This window comes from Mugil cephalus, chromosome 8 (genome assembly GCF_022458985.1).
Source record: "Mugil cephalus isolate CIBA_MC_2020 chromosome 8, CIBA_Mcephalus_1.1, whole genome shotgun sequence".
Lineage (NCBI taxonomy): Eukaryota > Metazoa > Chordata > Actinopteri > Mugiliformes > Mugilidae > Mugil > Mugil cephalus.
The window spans coordinates 7,846,332-7,870,110 of record NC_061777.1 but is presented as its reverse complement, the minus strand read 5'-3'; the positions used below and the strand labels follow the sequence as shown (position 1 = coordinate 7,870,110).

Below are 23,779 nucleotides of genomic sequence, written 5' to 3'. Positions count from 1 at the left end.
AATTGGCAACAAACCCAAACGTCACTATCTCGCTTCCAGTCGTATTTCATGGTTAGTAATGAGGCTACAAATCAAGAACCGTGGTCCAGCTCCAAGATCGTGGCAATGAAGAGAGAAACACCAGTATGTTAATAATAAAATTGTTTATTTATAACAAAAGTAACAATACATTTAAATTCATAGACGGGAGGGTTCTGCTCCGTCACTGCAGGGCTGCTGTGTTTTAAATAAAAGCTAAAAGCTGTAATATTGAATTTTGTTGGAAAAGTAGCACCAGTCTTATGGATGTAAGAGGCAACATGGAACCCAGATATGTCCAATCTCACCATTATACTCCCATCAGGAGCCTAATGGCATGAAAAGCAAACAAACAAAAAAAAAACAGGCTTTCAGGCCTACATAGAGAACACACCCACAGAAAATGTTTGTATTTTAGTTGTTGGTAGTTAATTAAATTGCTTTTAATTCTTTCAAGACTTAGATGCAGATATATTTAGTACAAGTCTTGTGGTTTCCTTTTCATCGCAGCAAACTTTATAATGTGTCACATGATATAAACTCAAGTTAACTTTAATTTTATTTTTTTTTCTTTAACAAACATGCAAAGCTTCTGACAGCTCTCGATTTCAGTCAGCAGCCCTCACAGTAACGGAGCAAATATCCACAAAGGTGAGTTACTTATGTTTATAAGTTTATTTGAGAATACAGGCACAAAACAGGACAGCCCTCAATATTCAGCAGAACATAGGTCCTCTACAGGGCCCTCTAGTGGTTGTAGTTGTTATGACGCACCATATAAGTAGGAGATTGGGGTGGATGGATGGGTTCACTGAACTGTTTGATTGCTGATATTTTTCCCATTTTAAACCAACGTCTGTAAAACATGTACCTAGAACCGTTCCACAACCTGAACCAAATGTTTATAATAGTAGCGACTGGAGTGATCGTCTTCTGTTCTGAGCTAAACCCGGATCCTGAGGATTGAATTCAGGAGGCACGCACAAACCACCTGTGTGAACGTTCAGTTGTTGCAGATTATAAAAGCCAGACACAAGATGGCGTAGGCTGCTTACAGTGACTCATTAACGGCTTTGATGTTTTCACCCTTTGTGATCAGGGGGTTGTTACGCAGTCAAATTGTAAAGAGCTGTTAGTATATAAAAAGTCTAAAAGCAATGATGAATGCGATTTTTTTTTGTACAACTAGAGTTTTGGCAGCATACGTGCTAAACTACACATTTATTAACTTGCTTCACAGATTGTCACAACTGCTTTCACGGATATACACTCTTATGTCTTATTATAACTGGAATGTGAATGTTTTACTGAATATTTTAGTTTTCAATTCTGTTTTTTTTAGCAACGTAAGTTACAAAGTGGAGCGTTTTACAATCATCATCTTTGAAAACAGGAAATGTTCTGGTACAAATCTTATCTTGACACTGTAAATACAACAGATAACGCACACATTACACTCAGCTACGATAAGGTGCCAGTTCAGGTATTAATAACGTCTGGGTGGATTAGTAGTTTAAGAGCACTTCAGCATGCGGAGAGAAAGGCAAAACACCGGGTGAAAGTGAACGAGCTAGACAGTAAAGACATGGAGCAAACAAAGACAAAGCTGCTTGCCACTGTTCACCTGTTTGAGTTTATCTGGTAGTTTATCTGTTTTTGTGGGTTTGAGGCTTCCAGTGGACTGAATATGGTAAAAGTTTACTTGAGTTTGAAGACACGAGCAGATATGATCCATTACAAGTACTTATTCATGCTTACAGTGTAATATTTCTCAGTCTTACGTGTGATATTATTTACTATTAGATCTAGTATACCGATGAAACAAGTAAAATTAATTAATGAATGACCACTATCCTGTACCAGCCTCACAGATGCACAACCAACATGTGAGACAAAAGAACCAAAGAACCCTGCTATCTCTTTAATAAGTAATAATTGAAATGGTGAAACACCCATAACATTATACATAGAAAGAGGAGTTGGTCTCATTGGTAATTTGTAAACAATGTGAATTGGCGGTGTAAAGGTGTAAAGTTGGTGGTGTATCCATGACACGAAGGCCTCAGTGCAGCTATTACGCAGCTATTATGTTGCTATTAAGTAGCATCATTACAGTACTGGTGACCACAACCAAAAGCCCTTGAAAGCCCATCGTGAGTCCCGGCGCTCCTCCGATCACTCTCTTCAAGTATTTCTCTGAGTTAATCATGTAGAGCTCCAAGCATTTTCTGACTTTCATCTGCTCAATCAGCGAAGGATAGCCGATCTCCACAATGCTGACTGTGTCGTCGTCGTCGTCGTCGTCTTCGGCGCTGCTACCGGGTGCCGGAGGGGCTTTTGGTTGTTTTCGAGCGCTGGGGGTCAAACGGGCGTCGGCCAAAGGGTTCGATCCGTTGGTCTCTGTCGTGTTGCTGCCCACGTCTGACGCTGAGGTGACAACGGTAGACGTGGTGGTTTTAGTCACAGCCGTCGCCTTGTTTTTCGTCTTTTGACTCTCTGTGGACAGGAGGTCATTTCTCTTCATGCAGGCGTCCATGTAGTCATCATAGGTCTGAGGGGGCTGACTGTATTTGTAGTCTCTGCTGTAATCGTTGGTGTCGGTGGACTGGAGGCCGTATTTCCTGTGCATGTAGTGGTTGTAGTGCTGCTCCTCCTGGCGACTGTGGAGCTGGAAATGAGGACGGGGGTACCTCCCTATCCCGTAGCCCACGGCCATGCCCGCCACAGCCCCTCCGGCTGCCGCCGCCACTGCGGTGCGCCCGAAATTTCTGGATTTATCAGAGGGACCGTAGCCCTGAGCGTGAACGACGCGAGAGAAGGGAGAGCCGCCTCCAGCCCCGTAGCCCCCGTATCCAATGCTTCCGCCGTAGCCAGGGCTCAGGATCTTGTTGTTTGGGTTGGGGTTGATGTGTCCACTTCTGTAACCGCCCTGACCTCCGTACCCTCCTCCATACGGAGAACCTGGCTGGTGCTTATAGTAGCCTCCGCCCTGCTGCTTTGGGTAACCTCCCGATTGTGAGGGATGGCCTGCTTGTGTGTTTTGTCCGGACTGTTTAGGGGCTCCACCCTGAGAGCCCTGATTATTTTTGTGGCCTGTATTAGTGCCTCGGTTAGTCGCTTTTGAGCGCCAGCCCTTCCCGAACCCCCCTCCTTTGCCTTTGGCCAGGGAAAGCGGCATATGATAAAGAAGAAGGGTCAGACACAGGAACGACAATGAACTCAGCTTCATCTTCAACCTGCAGGGGACATCGTGGACAGAGAAGGATGGGACACAGAGGTAGGAAGAAATTAGATAATGGTATAACCCTTAAAGTTTTTAATCGTTCCATTTTCGTAAGAGCTGCTCTAGAAACATTAAATTCTAAAAATCGTTAATGAACATGGGCTCAACCCTTTTTCACTGTATTCGTGCCACATTACTAACTCCATGGACACTCTGTCCTTCTAAGTCTCTAAGTGGCTGGCAAATCAACAATGCCATCCACCCAGAGACAGCCAGGAGTTACGTCTGTGTAAGAACATAGTTTTAACAAATAAAATCGCTATTTTGTTTTACAAAACTGTACATTTTTATATATATGTATATAATTATTATTCATGATATTCATAGCTCCAAATTGATCATTTTCCCTATACGTCATCACAATCCCTGTTTTATTTATTTTCTTGGCGGAAAAAAAATAGTACTGAATAATGAATGGCATTTGAAACAGCTGAAATTGCTAAGTGGTCATTACACTTTCTTATTTCCTCCTTTGTTTTCCTACTCTACTGCACCGGACTGGACTGCACAATCTACTACAAGAGTCCTGCACTAAATCTTATCTTCACGAAGGTCCTGATGTTCAGCATTTGTTGAAAATAACCAAGAGAGAGGGAGAGCTCTTGATACAAGTGTGTTTTCTTTTTAGCTGTACTTTAATTTCAGCATCTCCATTTCAATTCAATTCAGTTTAACAGCACCCGCAAATTACATCCTCCATAATGACCATACAGTTCAATCGCCTCCCTTATGACACAGCTTCACCGTAAACTGAACATTGTAACAGTGAAAAAGGAGGATTTAGTGCAGACTGTTAAATTACGACACTTTTGTTTTCAGTAGTGTAACACAATAAACTGCTTTTTACACAGCTGGTGGTGCAGACCATTTAGAGAAATGATGGTTCATTTCTCCAGGCAACAGTCTTTTTGTTTTTTCTAAAGGCAACTTTTTTATTATTATTTTTTTTCACAATGTAATCTCAATAAGTATTGACGTAGCCTCTAATCTGTATGATTGAACTAGATATGGATATTTATGGGGATTTGCTGGCTATCAACTATGGAGTACTTAAGCCTTAAAGATAAGGATAAATACAGCAATTACGATAACAATCGCTGGTTTTATCTTTCCAACTTCACCACGAAACCGATAAATAAAAACTTTTAACCATTAAAATGATAGATCTTCACCCTCTCAAGTCGGTCAATACACCGTGTGCTAAAAAACAAGGAGTGGCAGTGATCCCTCCCTACAAGAAGGAGAGGTTTGATGAGAGGAATAGAAATAAATACGAGGTGCAACTCATATAACAATAAGAAAAAAAAAAAAAAAAACATTAAATACAACAGCTCGGGAACAAAACAAGACCCTGATGTTATACACTGCACGTGGATGATTATAATAATACTACGAGCGTTTATTCGCAGGCAGCGCTTGGGTGTAGCCTGCCCTCTATTGTCCTTCATTCATAGGGGATGGAGGCAACTTTACAGACCGCAAGGAGCGCGTTTATAACCCCGGTGATTTATCCCCAGTTTTATTGCGCGCACAGGCGGGTCGCCACTCTGAATTTCATTCCTCTGAATTGAAATAGGAATAGTACCATACCTTGAGTGGAGCCTGTGCGGTTTTCAGTTTCCTGTTTTTGGATTTGTCCTGAATAATAAAAAAAAAAGAGAGTCTCACCGGAGCGCAGCGTGTTTACCTCCCCGGTCAGTGTCGCCTTAATAACATAACAACTCTCCGGATGACGAGGGGTGCGGGTTGCCTAGGAACAGAGGAGAGGGGGGCGGGGCTTACATGTGACACGTTTCCCAGAATCCTGCAACGTGATGCAGACTTCATGTGGGAAATTTAGTTAATGTTCAACTATGGGGTTGGGGTTACTCATAGTTAGTTACTAGGTACGTAGGCGGATGGATGGATGGATGGATGGATGGATGGGTAAAGATACGGAAAACTGTGAGGTTGCTCATTGTTACTTTATAGATAGATGGGTGAATGAATGAAAGTGTTATTTCAAACATGAAAGACTAAACAAAGAAAACAACATTTGAACACTTTGTACCTAACATGTTTGAAAAGGAGTAGGAAGAAGCTTTACGCTTATTTGATCCTACCCAATTCCCATTTAACATTTACTTCCTGTGTTTTTTCTTTGTTTATTCGGTCTTTGTTTTATTTTCTCACATGTATATTTAGACATATTCAGACCCCACCCCCTCCACTTCCCTATACCTGGTGAACACCATGTGTTTGTACCACTGCTTAGCTTGTTCATGGTTGGACATCGGTTTAGTTCCCCCGTCAGTCTGTTCCATAACTTAACTGCACATATATAAATAAAATATGTTTTTAATGTTGTTCTTGCACAAAGATATGTAGGTAGGTAAGTGGATGGATCCAACTCTGGATCGATTCTGTGTGAACCTCTTACACATTAATGCATCAATCATTTGTATCAATTAAATGAATCTCTCCCTCACCAAAACATTAGGCACACTAGTGAAAACGGTAATGTATTCTAATACGACAGTCCTCATCTTAATCGTCCTTCATGGCTGTTAAAATGTTCAAAAAGGTGGTTGATTCAACTGTATGATCATTTTTGGATGATAGTAAATTGTAGTTTATGGAGCTGTTAAACTAGAATGACCTGGATGACTGAGAACCTTCGCAGACTAAGTGTTTCTGTCATTAAGCCGCGCATATTGATGGTGTTGTCAAAATAAGAGAAAAGTGTGGACTGCAAACAGCCTCCGAAATGAAAACAGTGCTGAGACAAGAGTTCTCTTAGTTATATAAATCAATTCTGAGTACTGTGACCCTTGAGAAGACGAGATTCAGTGCTGGATGTTATATTAGAATTAGAATATCACTAGTGTACCTAATAAACCATTATTTCCACTACATTTACTTAAAAACATCATGGATCATTAAAGTCTAAGTTGTCTAAGTTTAAAGTGGTAAATAAATATAGATAATTTATGGAATTTCACACATTACACTTAGTTTTAATGTTTATTTTATTGAGGCATTGCTACTTTGATTGAAGTAAAAGACTGGAACACTAATTCCACCACTAGGAGCTGATATTAGAAATAAATATTGAATACAGCGACAAAACTCAATATGCAGTATTTGTTTTAAGTTTGAGGTAAAGACAGAAGTTTTAAAATGACCTTTTTCATTATAATTTATTATCTGTTGACATACACCACAGATTTCCTTCATCATACAACTTCACTATTATAGTTCAGATTATGAGGTCTGTGGTTTAATGTCTATTTAAATTTACCTGTGGCTTTAAATAAATAATTGTTAGGTTCATTGTTCTGAATACGATCCAATTTGTAACGCAGAAGCTGCAGAAGGAGACATGTTGACGTGATGCAGAGGCACCATACAGTCCAGGAACTTAGCAAAAGTTCTCAGTTGATAACTGGCGTCACCACTTTGTGGCAGAAGCACAGAGCGTGCTTCATTTTAATTACGCCTGGGAGAAGGAGGAAGTGGTGGTGAGTGCTTTTGCTCGGTGCACTAATAGATATGAGAATATGAGAAAACAGCCTGCTGGCCATTAGGAGGTTCAGCAGTAAAATAAATACTTCCCGATCCATATATTGTGGGTTTAGTTTTTGTCAGTAGTCATGCTACATTTTTATCTGAATCTGTTGTTCTTAAATAATAATCTGTCACTAAATACATGATAGATGCTGTCAAAATCAAAAAGTTGCTCAAAACGGCCCACAATGCACCAGAGGGTTAAGGGGGAAATCTCTAATGTTTCAGGTTTTAAGTTCCTGAGTTCTGAATTCAGTTCATTTCAAATCCAGTTTAGTTCAAGAACAAATAATAATAAATAGGGAACAACGCAAATTTCAACTAAAACAGACCAGGCTGCAGATTATACACCAGGACGGTAGTGACAGGTTCCAGATAACATGGAGTAATTGACTGAATGAGCAAACAGGATCCAGACTGATGTAGAGATTAAACAGGGACCCCCTACCTATTATATGTGTTGTAAATTAAACTCGGCCTAGTGCTACTTATAAATATACATTATTATTATTATCATTTTGCATTCAGTATTATCCCTTATCCATTTACTAATATACATATATATACACACACACTTCATTCAGTCTCAGCGAAAACAAACTCAAATGGTGCAAGAGGTTTTTCAATGCGTAGATCTGACAATAGATCAGTTACAGTATTCACCATCTTGTCCAGAGAGGGCAGAGAAAGGCTAACGTTACCAGGGAAAAGAGGAGGGAGGCAAGAATAAAGTTTAAAAGCAGCGTATATCGTAGGCTTACCGTTAAAAACGATGGCTTCATTTAACCCCTCGGAGGAAAACAAGAAAACAACCTGCTTCTTCCTGGAGAGATTTTTCAACAGAAAATTCACAAACCTCAACACTAGCAACCCGTACACAGATCATCACTGCAGCACGAGAGACTGTACCAGAGCCAGAGGAGAAAACTAACCCACCCTGACACAGGCCAAGTTTATTTATAATAAAAAGTTATTAACTAGTCAACAGCTGTCTTTGAGGCGGTGACGCCTTCAGCTTAAATACTAGTGACAGCCTCTTAATTCAGCACATAGCTGAGTAACGGCTCATTTTCATTTTAATATTCAGTCATTTCATTGTTCTTGTGATTATTATATCTATTGGTTATTGTTTTGATTTGGCTTTATTATCCTGCAGCAGGTGAAAGATTAATATGAACCAAGAGAAGGGACGTAATACACCAGACAACTGTTACAGCCACTTTCATCTCCTTCCTGCAGAGACGAGCCAAGAAAGCAGACATCAAATAGTCCAAATAGGATTTTTGTTCAGGTATAAACCTCGGGGCCTATTGTATATATAACTAAATCAGCAGATTACAGTACAATAAGTAGCTACAGTGTTCATTTTCCTTACAACCTTATCTGACTCCTGTGTGAGCCTGCAGCCTTAAAGAGGGGCTGCCCTTCAGTCTTATTCCAGGAAGCCACAATAACTAGCTGTAAACAAACATTTCTCTGTTTCTCTGCACGCATGCACAGATAGGCTGCACATTCACGGTTAATATGGATCGTGAATGATCAGAATAAAATATATGCATGACAGTGCAGGTGGGGCACGAGTACGTGCAACAAACTTTTAAAACAGGCCCGAAGAAAGAAGAAAAAAATAATTAGTTTGACTTTTTGTATGTGTGATTTGGGTAAAATGATTGTTGAAGTTCGATAAACACAGAAAATTACAGTCCCTGACCTTTTGATGTCCTTCTCCGACTTCTTCAGGTTTTACTGAGTCACACTGACGTCCTTATAAACCAGCTTAAACAGGCATTTAAAAAGACAGTTTGTTCTTCCCTAGCAACGTCTTAGAACAAAAGATGCCATTTTAATGATTTAAACATTAGATCTGTATCTAACTTGACAACAAGTCACCTTTCTGCAGCAGATAACTCTATGCTATACACGTTATTGCACCTTACTATTACCTATGCATAATATATATATATATTCTTCTGTCTCTATTTGTTGTACATTTGTTCATACACTGTCTGTAAATATTTTTGTTAGGCTTTTTATTTAATTTTTTACTAGATTTTACTTGTACTTTGTGTTTATTTATTTATTATGTGTGACTAACCTACTGTGACCAATTTCCTTTGTGGATGACAGACGTCTATCTATCGCCCCCTGGTGGGCGAGATTTTCTATTTTACAATTAAGTTTCAAGTAACCATTAAATATTTATGGTTAAATGGTTTAATTTAAAAAAAAAATAATCACAATTAATAAACAAAACCATGTGATTTAAATTACGTTTTTTCCTCATTTATCTGAGTAACTTTTGATTAATAATAAAATAATTACATTAGTTACTGTACAAATCGTCACGTGCATGTGGATGGATTATTAATGTGCAAAAATCTTTGGTCGATTAGACACTTTATATATATTTTTTTAAATTTTCCTCCAAAAATCTAATTTCTTTAAATGCACATTAACACAAATCCAACATATTTAGCTTAATATTGAATACAAAATGATAATAATACTTTATATATATATGTAGGTAGGTAGGGAGGAGGTGCCTACCTAATCTCTCCATTTTGGGGTCCTTAGCCTGAAAATTTTTTGAAGATGTTATGGCTTCAAATTTCTTCTAATCAATGGCGCCATCTGCTGGCCATGAAAAAAAAAATCGGTGACATTTTCAACTCTCATTTCAACAAACAAAGGGAGACAGTTGTAAAGGGTCTTATCATTTTAATCGTGTCAATTCTGTCCGATCCAAAAAAAAAACAAACATTTTTTCTCTGGTGGAGTCACGCACAAATTTAATGCCAGGTACAAACTTAACTGGACAGCAGTGCAATGTTGAACAGGAAGAAATCATAGTTTTTAGATGAAAGGTAAACACTCACTGATGACACAAGGACCAATGTTTAGGACCAAAAATGAGCTGTGGATGCAGAAGAATTATTCTCATAGGAACTAATTTCAGTTGTTGGTCTGATGTTGAACGTATCAGACCAGGAAAAACCCTCCACATTAACTCCTCCTGAACAGTAATCTTGTATTTGATGATGTGTTGAAGTTACTCTTTAGAGAGCGCCAACCCCTTTTGTTTAAAAACTGCCGTAAAAGTTGCATAAATCATTTCACGTCCAATCAGTACTTCAGGGGTAACAACGTAACATCTTAAAAATTGGCAGCAGAGCACAAACCAGAGTAAATGAAGGAACTATTTGGGTCATTTTTCAGGTTGTTTTTTTTTTTTTTTTCTTGATCTCCTTCACACCGCCAAGTGCAGATTTGGCTGAAAAGTTGTTTGCTTTTCCGAATCCGCGTCAACACTGATAAGATTTTGATGAGACCAAATGGGAAAGGGAAGAGGAGACATTCCACGAAAGAGAAAAGGTGCAACTTGGGCGCTTTAAACAAGAATCAAAGCACAAGCGGAAACGGTATAATATAGAAAACCTGTCCTCCGTCGAACAATGCAAACAATTGCCCTTTAACCTTAGGCACATATGTAAAAACCAATAACACAAAATGTTCACCAGCAGCCAATTCGGCTTTAAAAAGCCTCCACGTCTCAGAGGTGCCTACGGATAAACAGCAATGAGAGAAAAATGGACAGCGACGCCGTCCGTGTCAAGTCTCTACACAGGAGTGACAGAATCGAGGAGCGTTGTCAAATAACACACAAAACCGTTTTTTTTTTTTTTTAAATACTCCAATCATTACCTTTAGGATCACACTTAAAGGACGTTTGGGTGAATGGATCTAAACTATACCAAAAAAATATCAATCTCATGTGTGGCTTCTCCCCCACGTTAATAATATATATCTATATTGGTAACATCAAGTATTTTCTTCTTTTTTTCTTTTTCAGCTTAAAGACATTTTAGCATCATAGTGTTAAAACACAATACATACTCTGTATATGTAAATAAAATCTGCACGTCTTACAGATTGTCTCTCGGTGGAGGCAGACAGTGAATCACTTCTAGGTTCGTACGAGTCTTCATTCTCTAATTCTAGCAGCAGTGAACTAACGTCAGGGCCGGTCCAGATCTAAAAATGACATTTCTGACATTTTGACTGAACCTTTTGCATTTTATTCAAATCGCAGGTTCTGGACGTTCCATCTTTTTTTTGTTTTTGTTTTTGCGTCCTCACAACAGAGCTCACCGAGCAACAACGAAGGTGAGGCAGCTGAAGTATTTCCGAAGACTTCTCTCGTATATTCTCAATATTAGCTTTAAAAAAAAAAAAAATAAATCTGTCTGCAAATAAAAGAAAATAAAACTGTTGAGAGATTAACTCGGGCCGTTGCATAGCAAACTGTACAAATCTGCTGCTTCTTTGACGCAAGACAAAAAAGACAAAAAAAAAAAAAAATATACATGATATTTACAAATTTACAGATGGAGGAGGAGACCGTCTGGACTGTAGGGAGAAACCACCAGAACATCAGCGGTGCAGCTGCTGAAGTAACGTCAGGAGAGTGATGGAGAACAGAGTGCATGGATGTTAAAAGGTCAAGGTGCTGAGACGAAGCAGCTGGACTTGAGGTTCAAAGAGAGAAGAGGGGGGTTGTTTTTATGGAGGTCCATAAATCTACTGAAATGTAGACCTGACCCCCCGACCCTCCTCTCCACCCGTCCCCCCTACAGCAGCGAGTCGGTCCCGTCCTCGGTCCGGAGGCTCCCGCTCCTCTTCACACGCCGTTGGCGCTCATCTTGCTCTTCTGGGTCACCTCTGTCGCTGCTTTGGCCTGTGGATCAGACAGGATTCGCTTCAGGTAACAATTAAAAACAAACTCCTTTTTAATGTTTGGAGCATTTTTTTTTTTGAATTTCAAATTGCAAATATAGTGGAAATTTAGTTAAATGGGTTTTAAGTTTGAACATGATTTTCATCATAAGACCTGGTTGCGCTGCCTAAGCTGAATAAACCACTAAAAACTCTCTCCTCTGATATTAGGTGAGGTTTGTCTTAGATTTGGTGACTAGAGCATTGTTCAGTCTTTAATAATTGAACAGAGTTTCCCAAAGAATACAGAAATATGACTTGTTTTCAGTCTTAATGTGAAGCGTCCACCGAGCCCTGAAGCTGTTTGATTATCGCAGGTTAACGGTTTCACAAAAACGGGTTTTACTGCCACAAAGAAATTTAATTCTTATGAATGTAAACGAGTTCCTGGCTTCTTCTTACAGCATAAATATCTGGGGTTTAACCTAGCGATGTGGTGGTTTATGTTATTTTTAAAACTTCACACAGACTTAATTGCTGCTGTGCCTGGTTTGCCAGCAGCCTCCTGTACTGTGGATGTTAACTCAGTTTACGTGGCCTAAATATAATAAATACAGGATCAAAGCGCTCTGAAAAGCATGTGTGTTTCTGTTTGCAAGGTTAAAATTATGTAATGGTCTAGAAGACAAAGTTAAAAGCAGTAAAAACCTAAACCAAGTCAAATGTAATTTAAGAAAATAAGGGTTAGGGTCGTTTTGTTACGTGTTTTTGTTTGTGCTGTAATGTCTTTGTTATGTATCTGAATTGAATATTTGTATTGATCTAAACTAAACAGACTTCCAGCCTAAGTCTCTAGACTTTCCCCCGTCCAGTGTATTGGTGAACTTTCTGTCCATCCACCACGGCAGATTAGCAGGTCATGTGAACGAAGTCAAGGCAGGAAGAACTAATTGGATTAGGAAACCCCACACTGGTTTCTGTGGACGCTGCAGGTCCGAGCAGCGGCGTGTGTTTACCTGAAGGACTTCAGCAGGAGTCAGAGGTTTGTCCGACACCACAGGAGCCTTGTCTCTCACCTCCTCCACCTTCAATATATGGAAGAAAAAGAAAAAAATAAATAGATAAATGTGCATTTATTAATCCGCCATTTCTCAAAAAAAAAAAAAAGGGACGTAGCCTAAAGAAATAGTCTGGATATTATAGAAAATGACTGACACCACTGAGTTTTATCTGCACAAAATGTGAAGTGTAACAAGATAGTGATTTAATTATTTAGCTTTCACTGAGTACAGACATGAGGGAAGCATCGATCTTTACATCTCAACTTTCAAGAGAATTTAATTTAAAGTTAATTGATCTAAATGTCAAACGACTCCTTTAAGCATCTGGAAAGTACAAATACAGACCAGTAACTTGTATCACTAGTGAAACAGTCGTACAGGGACGTCCCCTGAACTCTGTATTGTCCAGTTGGAGGTCGTCTTATCTTATCTCATGCTACTAGTTTTTCCCCTGTGCACTGACCGGCCTGTCTTTGATGATGAGAGCAGGGTCCTTCAACACGTCACTGTTCACTGGGGCCGCGTTGGATCCCAAGTTCTCCACCGAAGGCTTCTGCAAAGACGAAGACGTGATGAGAAGACAGTATCTGACACGAGACCACAGCATATACATATGAATATATTCCTGTTTATAGTCACTTCACTCAGATGTGTAAAAAAATATAATTTCAGACTTATGGTTTGATGCATTAAATAAACTGAAGTTCTTGCTCTGAAAGTTGCTAATAGATTACGGACAACATGTAGATCAGTTGTTGCAGCTCTAGTTGTCAACACACTGTAGGACCCGTGAACTCCAGGAGGGGTTCAGTGACAGTCTGTACTTTCCATCAGGAGAGTCGAGACTGCATGTACCAAACATTAATGACCTGCATGCCGGTCATTGAAGAGCTGGAATGTTAAGCGCTGTACAGCTTTCTGTAATCTGGATGTTTGAGAGTGTGTGTGTCTGCAGGACAACCAACCTCTAGTTTGGGAACAGGTGGGATAACGGGGGCTTTTGGTTTGAGGTCCGTCAGGTACATGGCTCTGGAGAGCAGCAGCAGGGACGGAGGAACGTTCTCCTTTAGGTGAAGGTCCAGCCACTGGACGGAGAAGAGCATTTATTAAAGGCTACTAATACTGGACAATTGATAAACACAAAAGAAATTCATTTTTGTATAGTTTTCAGTTAAATGAATCACACTTAAGTGTGCAGATCCTTACGTATGGTTTTCTAGTACCTTGACATATTCTCGTTATGACTGTGGTGATTTGCTCTTGGTTTAAGCAATTAAAAGCTAAAATAATAATAATAATAAGAAGAATTTTCTCACCTGTTGCAGCTGCTGACGTAGCTGATCGGTGGTGAGACCCAGAGACCTCATCCCACGACTACGACACGCTCCCTGTAACTCTGACACGCTCATAGCTGCCACGCCCTCTGCTGCAATCATCTGTGAGGACATGGACAGAGGAAGATTTTTATATTTCAGCCTGAAAGATGGGACTTAAATGAATAATAATAATAAAAAAAACAAAAAGATGTGCAGCAGCAGATAGACCAGGACTCACCTCGTCGTCTGCCTTGATGGTTCTGAGCTGCATCATCAGCTGGAAACGCAGCAGGTTATTTGTGCCGATGGGCTGCAGCTCCAACAGTTTGCACAGAGCCACCAGCTGGGGGCGCTCCAGGTGCTCCAGCGTCAGCTCGTCCTCGAAGAGCTTCGAAAACCGGACGATGTCCTTCGTTGTGGGCTGCTCACCGGTGCCCCGGACCTGAGGCAGACAAAAAAACATAAAAAAGTTATTCATAAGTAATGTTTAGCCGGCGTGTGTTTTCTGCATGAGTAAAAGTTAACTTGTAGATCTTCAAGCTTTGCCTTTGCAGTGACTCACCTTCTGGACATACGTGGAGAAGCGCTGCGTCTCGTCCTCTGTCAGAGCCTTGGCTTTATTCCTTCGGGCCATTTCAGCGATGGTCTCCTGCAGGAACTTGGCCAGTTCCAGCTTCGCAGCCAGACCCTTCTTCTGCTTCTCCTCCTGGACGAAGACGACAGAGGTGGGCAGGTTAGTTCCTGAAGTGCTCTACCAAACGCATCTACAGTTTAATGATCTGAGCCCTTTATTCGAGGACATAATTAATCAATTCTCTTAAGCTCTTATGTGAGGTTGACACCTCTAGGTTCTAGGACACTGATTGGTTAAGCCTTTTCTCTTAGCCACAAATTATTCTCGACTCATTTCTGAGCAAACAGAGTTACAGAGTCACTTTATGGGCACAGAAACTTTCTTTCCTTTCATGAGACTAAAAGTTTACTACAGGAACCTCACATTAACAGCTTTGCTACAGGTTGACACACTAAACTGGGACCTACTGTACACGAGAGAGGCTGGTGTAATTAATAAGCATGTAAATAAATTAGTTAAAGGCCTTCATGTCAGCTCTCACAGATTACCAAGATAAATAAAACCCAGCTGCCCGCATGCCGAGGGGCTCCTAGCACAGCAGCCATATCTGAGAAGTTATGTAAACACAGTGAACTCTGCTGACAGGTCGCTCAGACTCAGCCGGGTGTGTCCGTCCGTCTGTGGGTACGTGAACACGTGCCTTTTTAGACTCCGTCTCAAACGTGGAGGGCAGCATCTCCGGGAAGAGCTTGAGGAAGACGGGGAGGAGGAACTCCATGAAAGGAACGATGATGAACACCATGAAGGGCACGAGGCGGAAGAGGTCGGCGCAGGTCCTCAACAGCTGTGGACACAAAGAAAGACCACGTGAGATAAAGGTGGGCGACGGGAGCAGGGCGGCCCGAGCCTATAGGGACGTGTGAGATTAATGTAATGTCCCTGGGTGTCCTCTTCTCAGAAAGCCCAAATATAGATCCCCAGCAGCAGCATGTGCATGTGGGTGCATGTATGCGTTGAGGTATTCGGTAACAGGACGTCCCCTAGCGCAGCGAGCGTGTCCACAGACAGTACGTTCACCTGAGGGCGATGAACTAGATTCAGCTCAAATAAACACACACACACAACAGAGTCCGGGTCTGGACAACGTCTTCTGCTGTGGGCGTCCATAGCGCTGCACGTCGGACACTAAGTAAACACAAGTTTAATTAAAGGAGTGGAAAAGATGTCTGAGGAATCCATGTCTCTATTACAGCTGGCTTAGTTTTCAAACATCCTTTAGTAACTTACATGTGATAAATTAAATCTCAATGATTCTATGTAAGAAAATGAACTAATATGTGCTGATATTGGCTTTTAATTGTATTTAAATCAACATTAATTGAGCTAAATGTACATGTGCACAGATATTCTGTGTATTTTGATTATTGCTGTGCAGGTGTTTAACTTATTCAGACTCATAATGTGTCTGAATAATTTAAAAAGGTACGTGATGAAATAATAAAGACGGTCATATTTTAACCCGACCGTAAGATTCAGGATTATAGGAACAAGAAAGTTGAGTCCATAAAGCTGCTCGGCTGCCGGCGAAACCTGTTGAACGCTGCGGTGAATGATTTACAGTTCATCGCTCGCATTAGTTACGTCTTCGGGGACATGTGGTGCACATTCTTTGTTTCACATGGACAAGTTAGAAACGTTCCAAAACCCTCCGGTAATAAACTAAATCTCAGACGAACGTATTGGAAGAGAGGGAACCAGGTCGACTAGACAGACTGATTATGCAACATCAGGGGAATTTAGTCTTGAAAAGATGAACTGTTTAAATTATTTTACCTCCATGAAGAAAAAAATGCAGGTGAAGTCATAACTTTCAGGTGAATTACCGTTAGAAACAAGTTGGCTTCACAGCTTCCAACAAGAGAAAATACACGTTAAATGTTTTATTTATCACTAAAGGGTTTTCAACGACTGCATTATATATTCATATTATTACCTTAAACTGAAGCTACTGAATTTCACACCGGATAAATAAAGTGTCTATATATATATATGTTGATAATATTTTAATTCATTTATGCTATAGAACAGGAATCATCAACATTTTTCAATCCAAACTGATGGAGAGATTCAGTAGGGACCCCCTACCTACTATATAACTGTGCTATTTATTAATATATATTATTATTATCATTCTGCATTCAATATTAAGCTATCCCTTATCCCTTTAGTAAAATATGTTGGATTGATGTTAATGTGTATTTAAAGAAATTTAAATTTGTAGGAGAAAAAAAATAAAATATATATATATATAAAAATGTCTGATCAACCAAAGATTTTGCGACCCCTCTGCAGTACCTCCATGGTCCCTCTAGGGGTTGCAGACCCACTGTTGAAGACCTATGCTATAAAATATGCACTAATAGAGTAAAACGGTCAATTCTTCTGAAAACAAAATTTGTTTAATATATATAGGAGTAAAAATATCCCTCTTTTATAATAAGTTGTGGTTAGATGGTTTTAAAAAGCTCAAGTTGTGTTTCAGGATTTAGTTTTCTTAGTTTTAAATGTATCATAAAATAATATTGTGTGTCAGTGTTATCGAAACCCAAAACGTCAGCTCGGCCATTTGTCTTAATATAATCGTCTCCATGTGCGTCTGTGTTCTAATCTCGTCTGACGTTTTCTGTCTGCAGCATGAAAGTTGGTACGGGAACATGTCCTAAGCTTCTCTCTATTTTTAGACACGTATCTGAATCAAAGGTGAAAGGAGAGACGGTGTCATACGCTGCAGATTGTGTTGTCGCTTCAGGCAAATTTGTGCTTCACGATGACGACCCGTCATCAAATAAATAAAACCGACTAGACGGCATATTTAGATCTTTAGATGTGTGTCTGAAACATAAGAGAGTGGAATAATTAACAGATCAGCATTTTTTTAATGCATTAAATCATTCAACAGAGGGAGTGTGACCCCTAGAGGTCTGTGGAGGTACTGCAGAGGGGTCGCAAAATCTTTGGTTGATTAGACATTTTATATATATACACATATATATATATTTTATTTTCCCCTTTAAACACTCTACTGTTGCACATGTTGGAAATAAAAAATGAATATTTGAACCCGTGCATTATTTGAATAGATTGATATTGAATGTAAAATGATAATAATAATGTATATTTATAAATAGCACTAGTTTGTTAGTAGGCAGGGGGTCCCTACTTAATCTCTGCATCAGTTTGGGGTCCTTTGGATGTTGAAAAATGTTGAAGAACCCTGTATTGAATTGTAGATATGTACCCGATGAAGTCTTTTAACGGACGACACAATAGTTGAGAGAAACCTGGTGTTTTAGTGGTTAAAATTTAAGGCCTCTTACCCTCCTCCTCTCCCTGCGTGTGAGCACTTGTCCGTGCAGCAGCCTCCAAACCATCCTGCCGGCAATCGTGGTGTCGATGCCGAGTAACCGGAAGCCATTGTAGTAATGTTTCAACTCATCCACAATCCTCTGATACAGAGACTTTTTCAGCAAGGCCTTCTCCTGAGCTGGAGAGACGGCGGCGGCGGCGGCGGCGGCTGATGGAGGTTGGGACTGTTGTGCACCAGCCTCAGAGCCCTTTTTAGAGTCTGGAGACGTGTCCAAGGTAGCGTCTGGCGTGGGCTTAGCATCCTCCTGCTTTATGTCCTGGAGCCAAACTCCTGAGCTGTGTAGGGAGCGGGCGAGCAGGGCGGAGCTGTGGCCCCTGTGGCCTAAGGCATGGCCTCGCGGGGAGTGGGGGTAGCCGTGGCGGGAGTGCCTGAGTGAAAACGAAGATGCGACGTGGCGAGGAGGGTCTACGTGAAGGTAGGCCCTGGAGGACAGAGAGGAGCAGTTGTGCCTCTTGGATAACAAATAAGACCCCCTGTTGACAGACAAGAAGAACGAGTTAGACATAATATGGTGTAGGTGGATGTTAGCATGTGCTAATAGTTCTCAGAGGTTATAGACTAACTACTTCATCTAATAAACTATAAAATACACAATTATTATTTTGACTTTTAACTTTATTTTTTTATACAATTAAAAACAACAACAAAAAAATTGAACAGAAAAATAGATGGCGACATCAGTATTTTCTATGAACCAGTTTTTCCAATATTCTTCTCCTTTTTGGTGGCGTATCTGATTTGTTTCATACTTATTATTTTTCATTGTTGGAGGTTCTTTATTCAGCTGTTTTTGGTTATTGTCCTTTTACTACCAGACAGTTTATCTGCAATAAATATAAACACCTGGTGTATTCCCCAAATAAAGAACATCAAATGTAAAAAACCCCACCCAACCTCCAACAATGCCCATGTTTGGGTTTTTATTGTTTGTTAATTGCCTAAATTGGGGGTAATTAAGAACCTTAAACTAGTTTACCGGGTAAATTCTCTCTCTCCACAGGTGTGAACTAGAGCTAGTTTTTCTTTGGCAATGCTTTTAAAGTGAAAGTGGAAGTGCATCAGTTTCACTTTCTTATTTCTCTCGACTAGTAAGTGGGAAAATCCCTGGATTTAGACTTTAGTCTGTTGTTTATCAGTCATTTTGATGAATTCTTAACTGTAATTAATTTACATTAAATACAAAAAATACTCTCGCTGAATAAACAAAGTATAATATGTATCATTAGTATTTGAAAATGTTCAAACAAATCAATATATTTGGGCTCAGGACAACAAATAATAACAAATATAGACTGAAAATAAAAATACTTATTGATATTGCATAATACTACTCATTGACACTTGTTGCAGTTATGACTATGCAGAACCTATAAATGCTGCTATAATCATATTTTTCTGATAAATATACAGGCCAGGAACTATTTTTTTCCCCATTTACCTGTGTTAACTATTTGTTTTCTCATCATCATTTACAAAAATAAAAACAGGGACTAACATCAAATCCATTTAAGTAATTAAAACCAACAAATATTCTTTTTTTTTTATTACAAATGACTATAATATACTGTATTGATCTAAATGTTTTAGTACAACATTAGTAGACATTTGAACTTTGTCCTTGACTTGGTCCTTCTTGGCCACCGTACAAACATCGACCCGTCACACAGAAGCCAAACTGTGTCCATAAATCAGAGCCCTTGTTACTTGTCTTCAACTAAAAACTTCCCCGTACACATTCAGCGTCTCCGCCGCTTCAATGATTAACCCGCCGAGCCGACAACGTGCCATCTGCCCATTAAACAAACCCATATGGCACAAAACCATTTAACTGCGTGATGACTTGAGCTCGAACCTAAAACCTCCCAACCATTCAAAGCATCAGCCTGATACAAAGCACCAGGTCCAGACTGAGCAGCCAATAAAAGGGCGACTAATACGGCTGCACCCACAGTTGTAGCTGCTCAGGAATGATTTATGACTTAAACATTTCAGAGAAAACAAATCCAAAATATGTCGGTGAATCATCACACCGCACGAGCCTCTGCATTCAGCTGCTTCTAGGAAACATTCGTCTGTTCTTGGACTGAATTAACTGAGGATACTCAGACTAATGTTGATCCTGAATCCAGCTGTAGTTCACACCTAGCAACTGTATCGAACACGCCTGAAATAAAACGCACAGTAATGCAAAGTACATATCCTTAAACCATGAAACCTGTATACAAAAGTTATTTACATCCTGCGTTGTTTACTAGTTAAAAGAGTTTATTTGTACGGTACAATACAGATGAACAGATGTTCCCAATGCAATAGTGTGAACGGAAGGTTTTGTGAGATCCTGTTTTTTTTTTCCCCCTCTTTGTTTGAGTAGGAGTTTAACCGATGTTAACGTCATCACAGTAATTTAAGGATTTACCGACAATAAGCAGCAGCCTGTGCGTATTATAGACATAAGACACTGTTTATTTATCCCACGTATCGGAACTTTCCTCGTCACGGCAGCGTTAGGATTAGACGAGAACATAGCATATAATACAAGAAATAAGAAAAAAACTACAGCAAATTTGAAAGAATATACAAAATATGCAATAAATTCAGCACTGACAAATACGTAGAGGAAATAGAAATATAAAAACATTCATACATATACAGTATGTAATGGGAATTTGCTAAATTGCTATAAATTTGTAATATAATATAATTGCTCAGATTATAAAATGTAGACAGTGAGGTAGTTTGTGCACAAAAAGTAGATTATTGTGCTAATACTAAACATAAAGCTGTTGAGACGCGGCTTTCTATGGATAAAATTTAGCAAAGTATTAGCAAATTCAACTGCATTATCAAGCTCTTATTAAGTTAATCTAGTTCACATTACGTCTGGAGTCGTTTCCTTCAGGTTTTGACCCATGTTGATGTTTTTCGGGAGCAACAGAAAAAAAACACAACGTTGTTTCAGACCTGCAAAAATATTTCCAATTCATCGTGAAACCACAGCGAAGTAAATAAGACCGTAGCTGGCTGCTCGATTATGTTATACTAATTAATGGGAAACACTGTATGGGAACAAAGCAGTTCTTTTTTTTAAGATCATTCTGGCTTAAATTTAAGACGAATAAGGAAAATTAGAGACTCAGAATTACTTTCCAATTAACAAAATGTATTAATGAGGAGGCCAGTGGGGGCTCATACTGCAAATGAAGCAGTAATGCTCATATTTAAGACGTATTAAGGCCTTAAATTTGGTTTATCAAATTTTAGACGTTTTGTAAGACTCCACAGAACGTTTTTTTTTTAAGTAAATACAGTGACAAATGTAAACAAAAAGTTGTTGTTGTGGCTAATCTGAGACAAACCAACTTCCAACATCTTACGACGTACAACTGAGTCATGACTCGACCACAAGAATTTAGTTTACCAACAGCTGGCTGTGTTTCCATTACCCCTAGAAATACACAAAACTCTTTCCCAAAACCCAAATGTCACAATAAACAAAAATGAAAATGGCAACTGTGCAAAATTTCTGAAATATCGCTTTTATTTTGCAAAAAAATGTAATGGAAACGCAGCTAGTGAGGTCAAATAAAAGGGATAAACCAGGGCCCCGAACAAACTGACTTTTCTAACCTTGCATCAATAAATCCCCCTGTGTATGACTTGAGTCATGAGACGCAGAGAAAAAAAGGCTGTAATCACTCGAGAAGCTGTATAAACAGAGACGTCCGACAGCGTCCGAGAGCTTGTAATTACTCTCAGTGCTGCGTGGAAGGAGCACGCTTTTAACTTCAGTAAGTCTGCGTGCACCCGAGGATAAAAGAATAAACAAGAAATGTCCCCTTACCGTGATCTGGTAACAGCGAGGAGCACCTGGTGACTGAACACGGCCATGGTAGCGGCTGGTGAGAGTTTTCTGTGGAGGCACACATGAGACACAGAGGGAGGGATGAGGTCACGTTGAGGTCCGGTTATAATAAGTCATAGGGTGCAACTGGAATAACACCACCGTCCTATCACTTACACGTCCTTATGATGGCTAGACTTCCACCTATGATTAGTATGAGTACATCGGTACTACCTTTATTATGTAACATTACAGCTTTACAAACTTTTATGATGCACAACAGAAATTACTTGATAACAGTAATTGCACATAAACTAAAACACTATTTAAGTGAAAAGAAAGATAAAATATAATAAGGTTAAAATAAAATACGAGTAATATCTAGTATAATAAATACGACAAATTTATTACTATATCTATTCACATTATGATAATTTTACTTGAGCTCAGTAGCTTAGTTGCGCATTGAAGAAACACTTAAAAACTACAATTAAAAACAAAGATAAAATACAATTAAAATACAACATACGTATTCTCTGCTATTCTCTAGTTAAATAAATACGACATATTTATTACTATACCTATCTAAATTATGATAATTATTAAAAATAAGTATGACGTACATTGGGAAACACACTAATAAACAAACCCTAAAGATAAAGTGTTACATCACGTATATTATGATAAAACTGACACTACGTAATTGACGTAACTTGGTAGGAAACGCTGATATCGCTATTTTGGTACTTTCCCATTAAGCTCTAATAACATACCCGAGTTTACAAAACGAAATAGTAGTAGTAATGCAACTTACAGACACTTTTGGCTGACATCAACACATGGAACAACAGCACGACCCTTCAACCTACAGCCCTCCGTTAGCCTACCGGGTGGCTAACCTCCGAGCTATGGCTGCCACTGCAGGCTGGGCGTTGCAAGGCCTCTGGGAGAGACGTAAACGATACAATCCATCCAAAACAATCGGTCGAGACGAACGGGAGCGACGCCACTGAGGTCCGGTGTTGTGATAAACCCATTTACGGTGGGGTTTATTCTTTTTGTTAAATCCCCTCCTCTGGATGCTTCTCCGTGTTTCTACTCCTGTCTGCACTGGGAGGTCCCACTGCGCATGCTTGGATGTCGTGTGCGAGGCGCGCCAAGATCGTCTATAATAAATATGTAAGATGACTCACTCAGAATCATATCGTCAGTTTAGTACAAGTGGGCGTCAACCCAAAAGCATATAATTTACAGAATTAACAATTATTGTTATCATTATTGTTAAAATATATCCCACATTTACTAAATAAATAGACATACATGGACAGGTAGATGGATTAAATAATAATAATAATAAAACTATACATATAGTCACACGGTTTCCTGTAGAAGGTAGAAGACATTGTTCATAATGGACCAGATTTCATTTAAGGTCCTTCCCTATGCCACCGATGTCAGGAAGTCCAGTTCTGTTTCTACCACAGAGCCCAACTTATGCCTCCGTTTATCCACTGGTGACTAATGTCTGGTAAATCATGTTAATAAGCGATCTTAGCCTCATGAGGGTGAAATTATTATACATGACATACACATAGATGCCACAGCAGACCCTGCCTTGGTGAATTTTAATATATATATATATATATATGTGTGTGTGTGTGTATTTATCCATCTGTGTGTTGTACCCTTACAGTCGACGGTTTTGCAGTCTGAAATAGAGACGGAGTGAGACCTCTTCGCGCTTCGCCTCTTTCTTCTCAGCTGCAGATCAGGAGGCGTTCAAAGACCAATCACAGAGCGGTGCAGACGGAACTACAGTTAATTTGCATGGCGTTGTGGCCCGAGAGAGAAAATAATCAACAATTATTTTGTACCGTGCATCCACGATTACACCCTTGAAGTCAAAATAAAATCTATTTTTTTTATGTATTAATTATATTATTGTTTTTTTGTTTGTTTGTTTTAAAAAAAAATATATATATATATCCTGCTCGCATAAC

The 23,779-nt window shown here is 39.4% G+C and overlaps 2 protein-coding genes across 2 annotated transcripts; both read right to left on the bottom strand.

Annotated features, from left to right (window-relative positions):
* Window positions 1-128: 128 nt before the first annotated feature.
* LOC125012475 lies at window positions 129-4,994 on the bottom strand. Its single transcript, XM_047592452.1, has 2 exons — window positions 4,970-4,994; window positions 129-3,254 (listed from the first exon to the last, which is right to left on the bottom strand). Exon 2 carries the CDS (start codon window positions 3,245-3,247, stop codon window positions 2,093-2,095), a length of 1,155 nt encoding a protein of 384 aa, XP_047448408.1. The 5' UTR covers window positions 3,248-3,254; window positions 4,970-4,994; the 3' UTR covers window positions 129-2,092.
* Window positions 4,995-9,548: 4,554 nt separating this feature from the next.
* Window positions 9,549-22,931, bottom strand: letm2 (leucine zipper-EF-hand containing transmembrane protein 2). The gene is made up of 11 exons (XM_047591238.1): window positions 22,594-22,931; window positions 21,780-21,848; window positions 17,889-18,411; window positions 15,212-15,355; window positions 14,500-14,643; window positions 14,176-14,379; window positions 13,938-14,057; window positions 13,587-13,706; window positions 13,085-13,174; window positions 12,577-12,645; window positions 9,549-11,582 (listed from the first exon to the last, which is right to left on the bottom strand). Exons 2-11 carry the CDS (start codon window positions 21,824-21,826, stop codon window positions 11,526-11,528), a joined length of 1,518 nt encoding a protein of 505 aa, XP_047447194.1. The 5' UTR covers window positions 21,827-21,848; window positions 22,594-22,931; the 3' UTR covers window positions 9,549-11,525.
* Between the last annotated feature and the right edge of the window lie 848 nt (window positions 22,932-23,779).

What these genes read in the sequence shown, in the direction of transcription:
- LOC125012475 (XM_047592452.1), bottom strand. Translation starts at nt 3,247, where the DNA reads ATGAAGCTGAGTTCATTGTCGTTCCTGTGTCTGACCCTTCTTCTTTAT.
- letm2 (XM_047591238.1), bottom strand. Translation starts at nt 21,826, where the DNA reads ATGGCCGTGTTCAGTCACCAGGTGCTCCTCGCTGTTACCAGATCACG. An exon ending in CTCGCTGTTACCAGATCACG is followed by an intron (nt 18,412 to 21,779) that starts GTAAGGGGACAT and finishes GTCTGTCAACAG; the next exon opens with GGGGTCTTATTTGTTATCCA. An exon ending in CCATCAAGGCAGACGACGAG is followed by an intron (nt 14,058 to 14,175) that starts GTGAGTCCTGGT and finishes ATGTCCTCACAG; the next exon opens with ATGATTGCAGCAGAGGGCGT.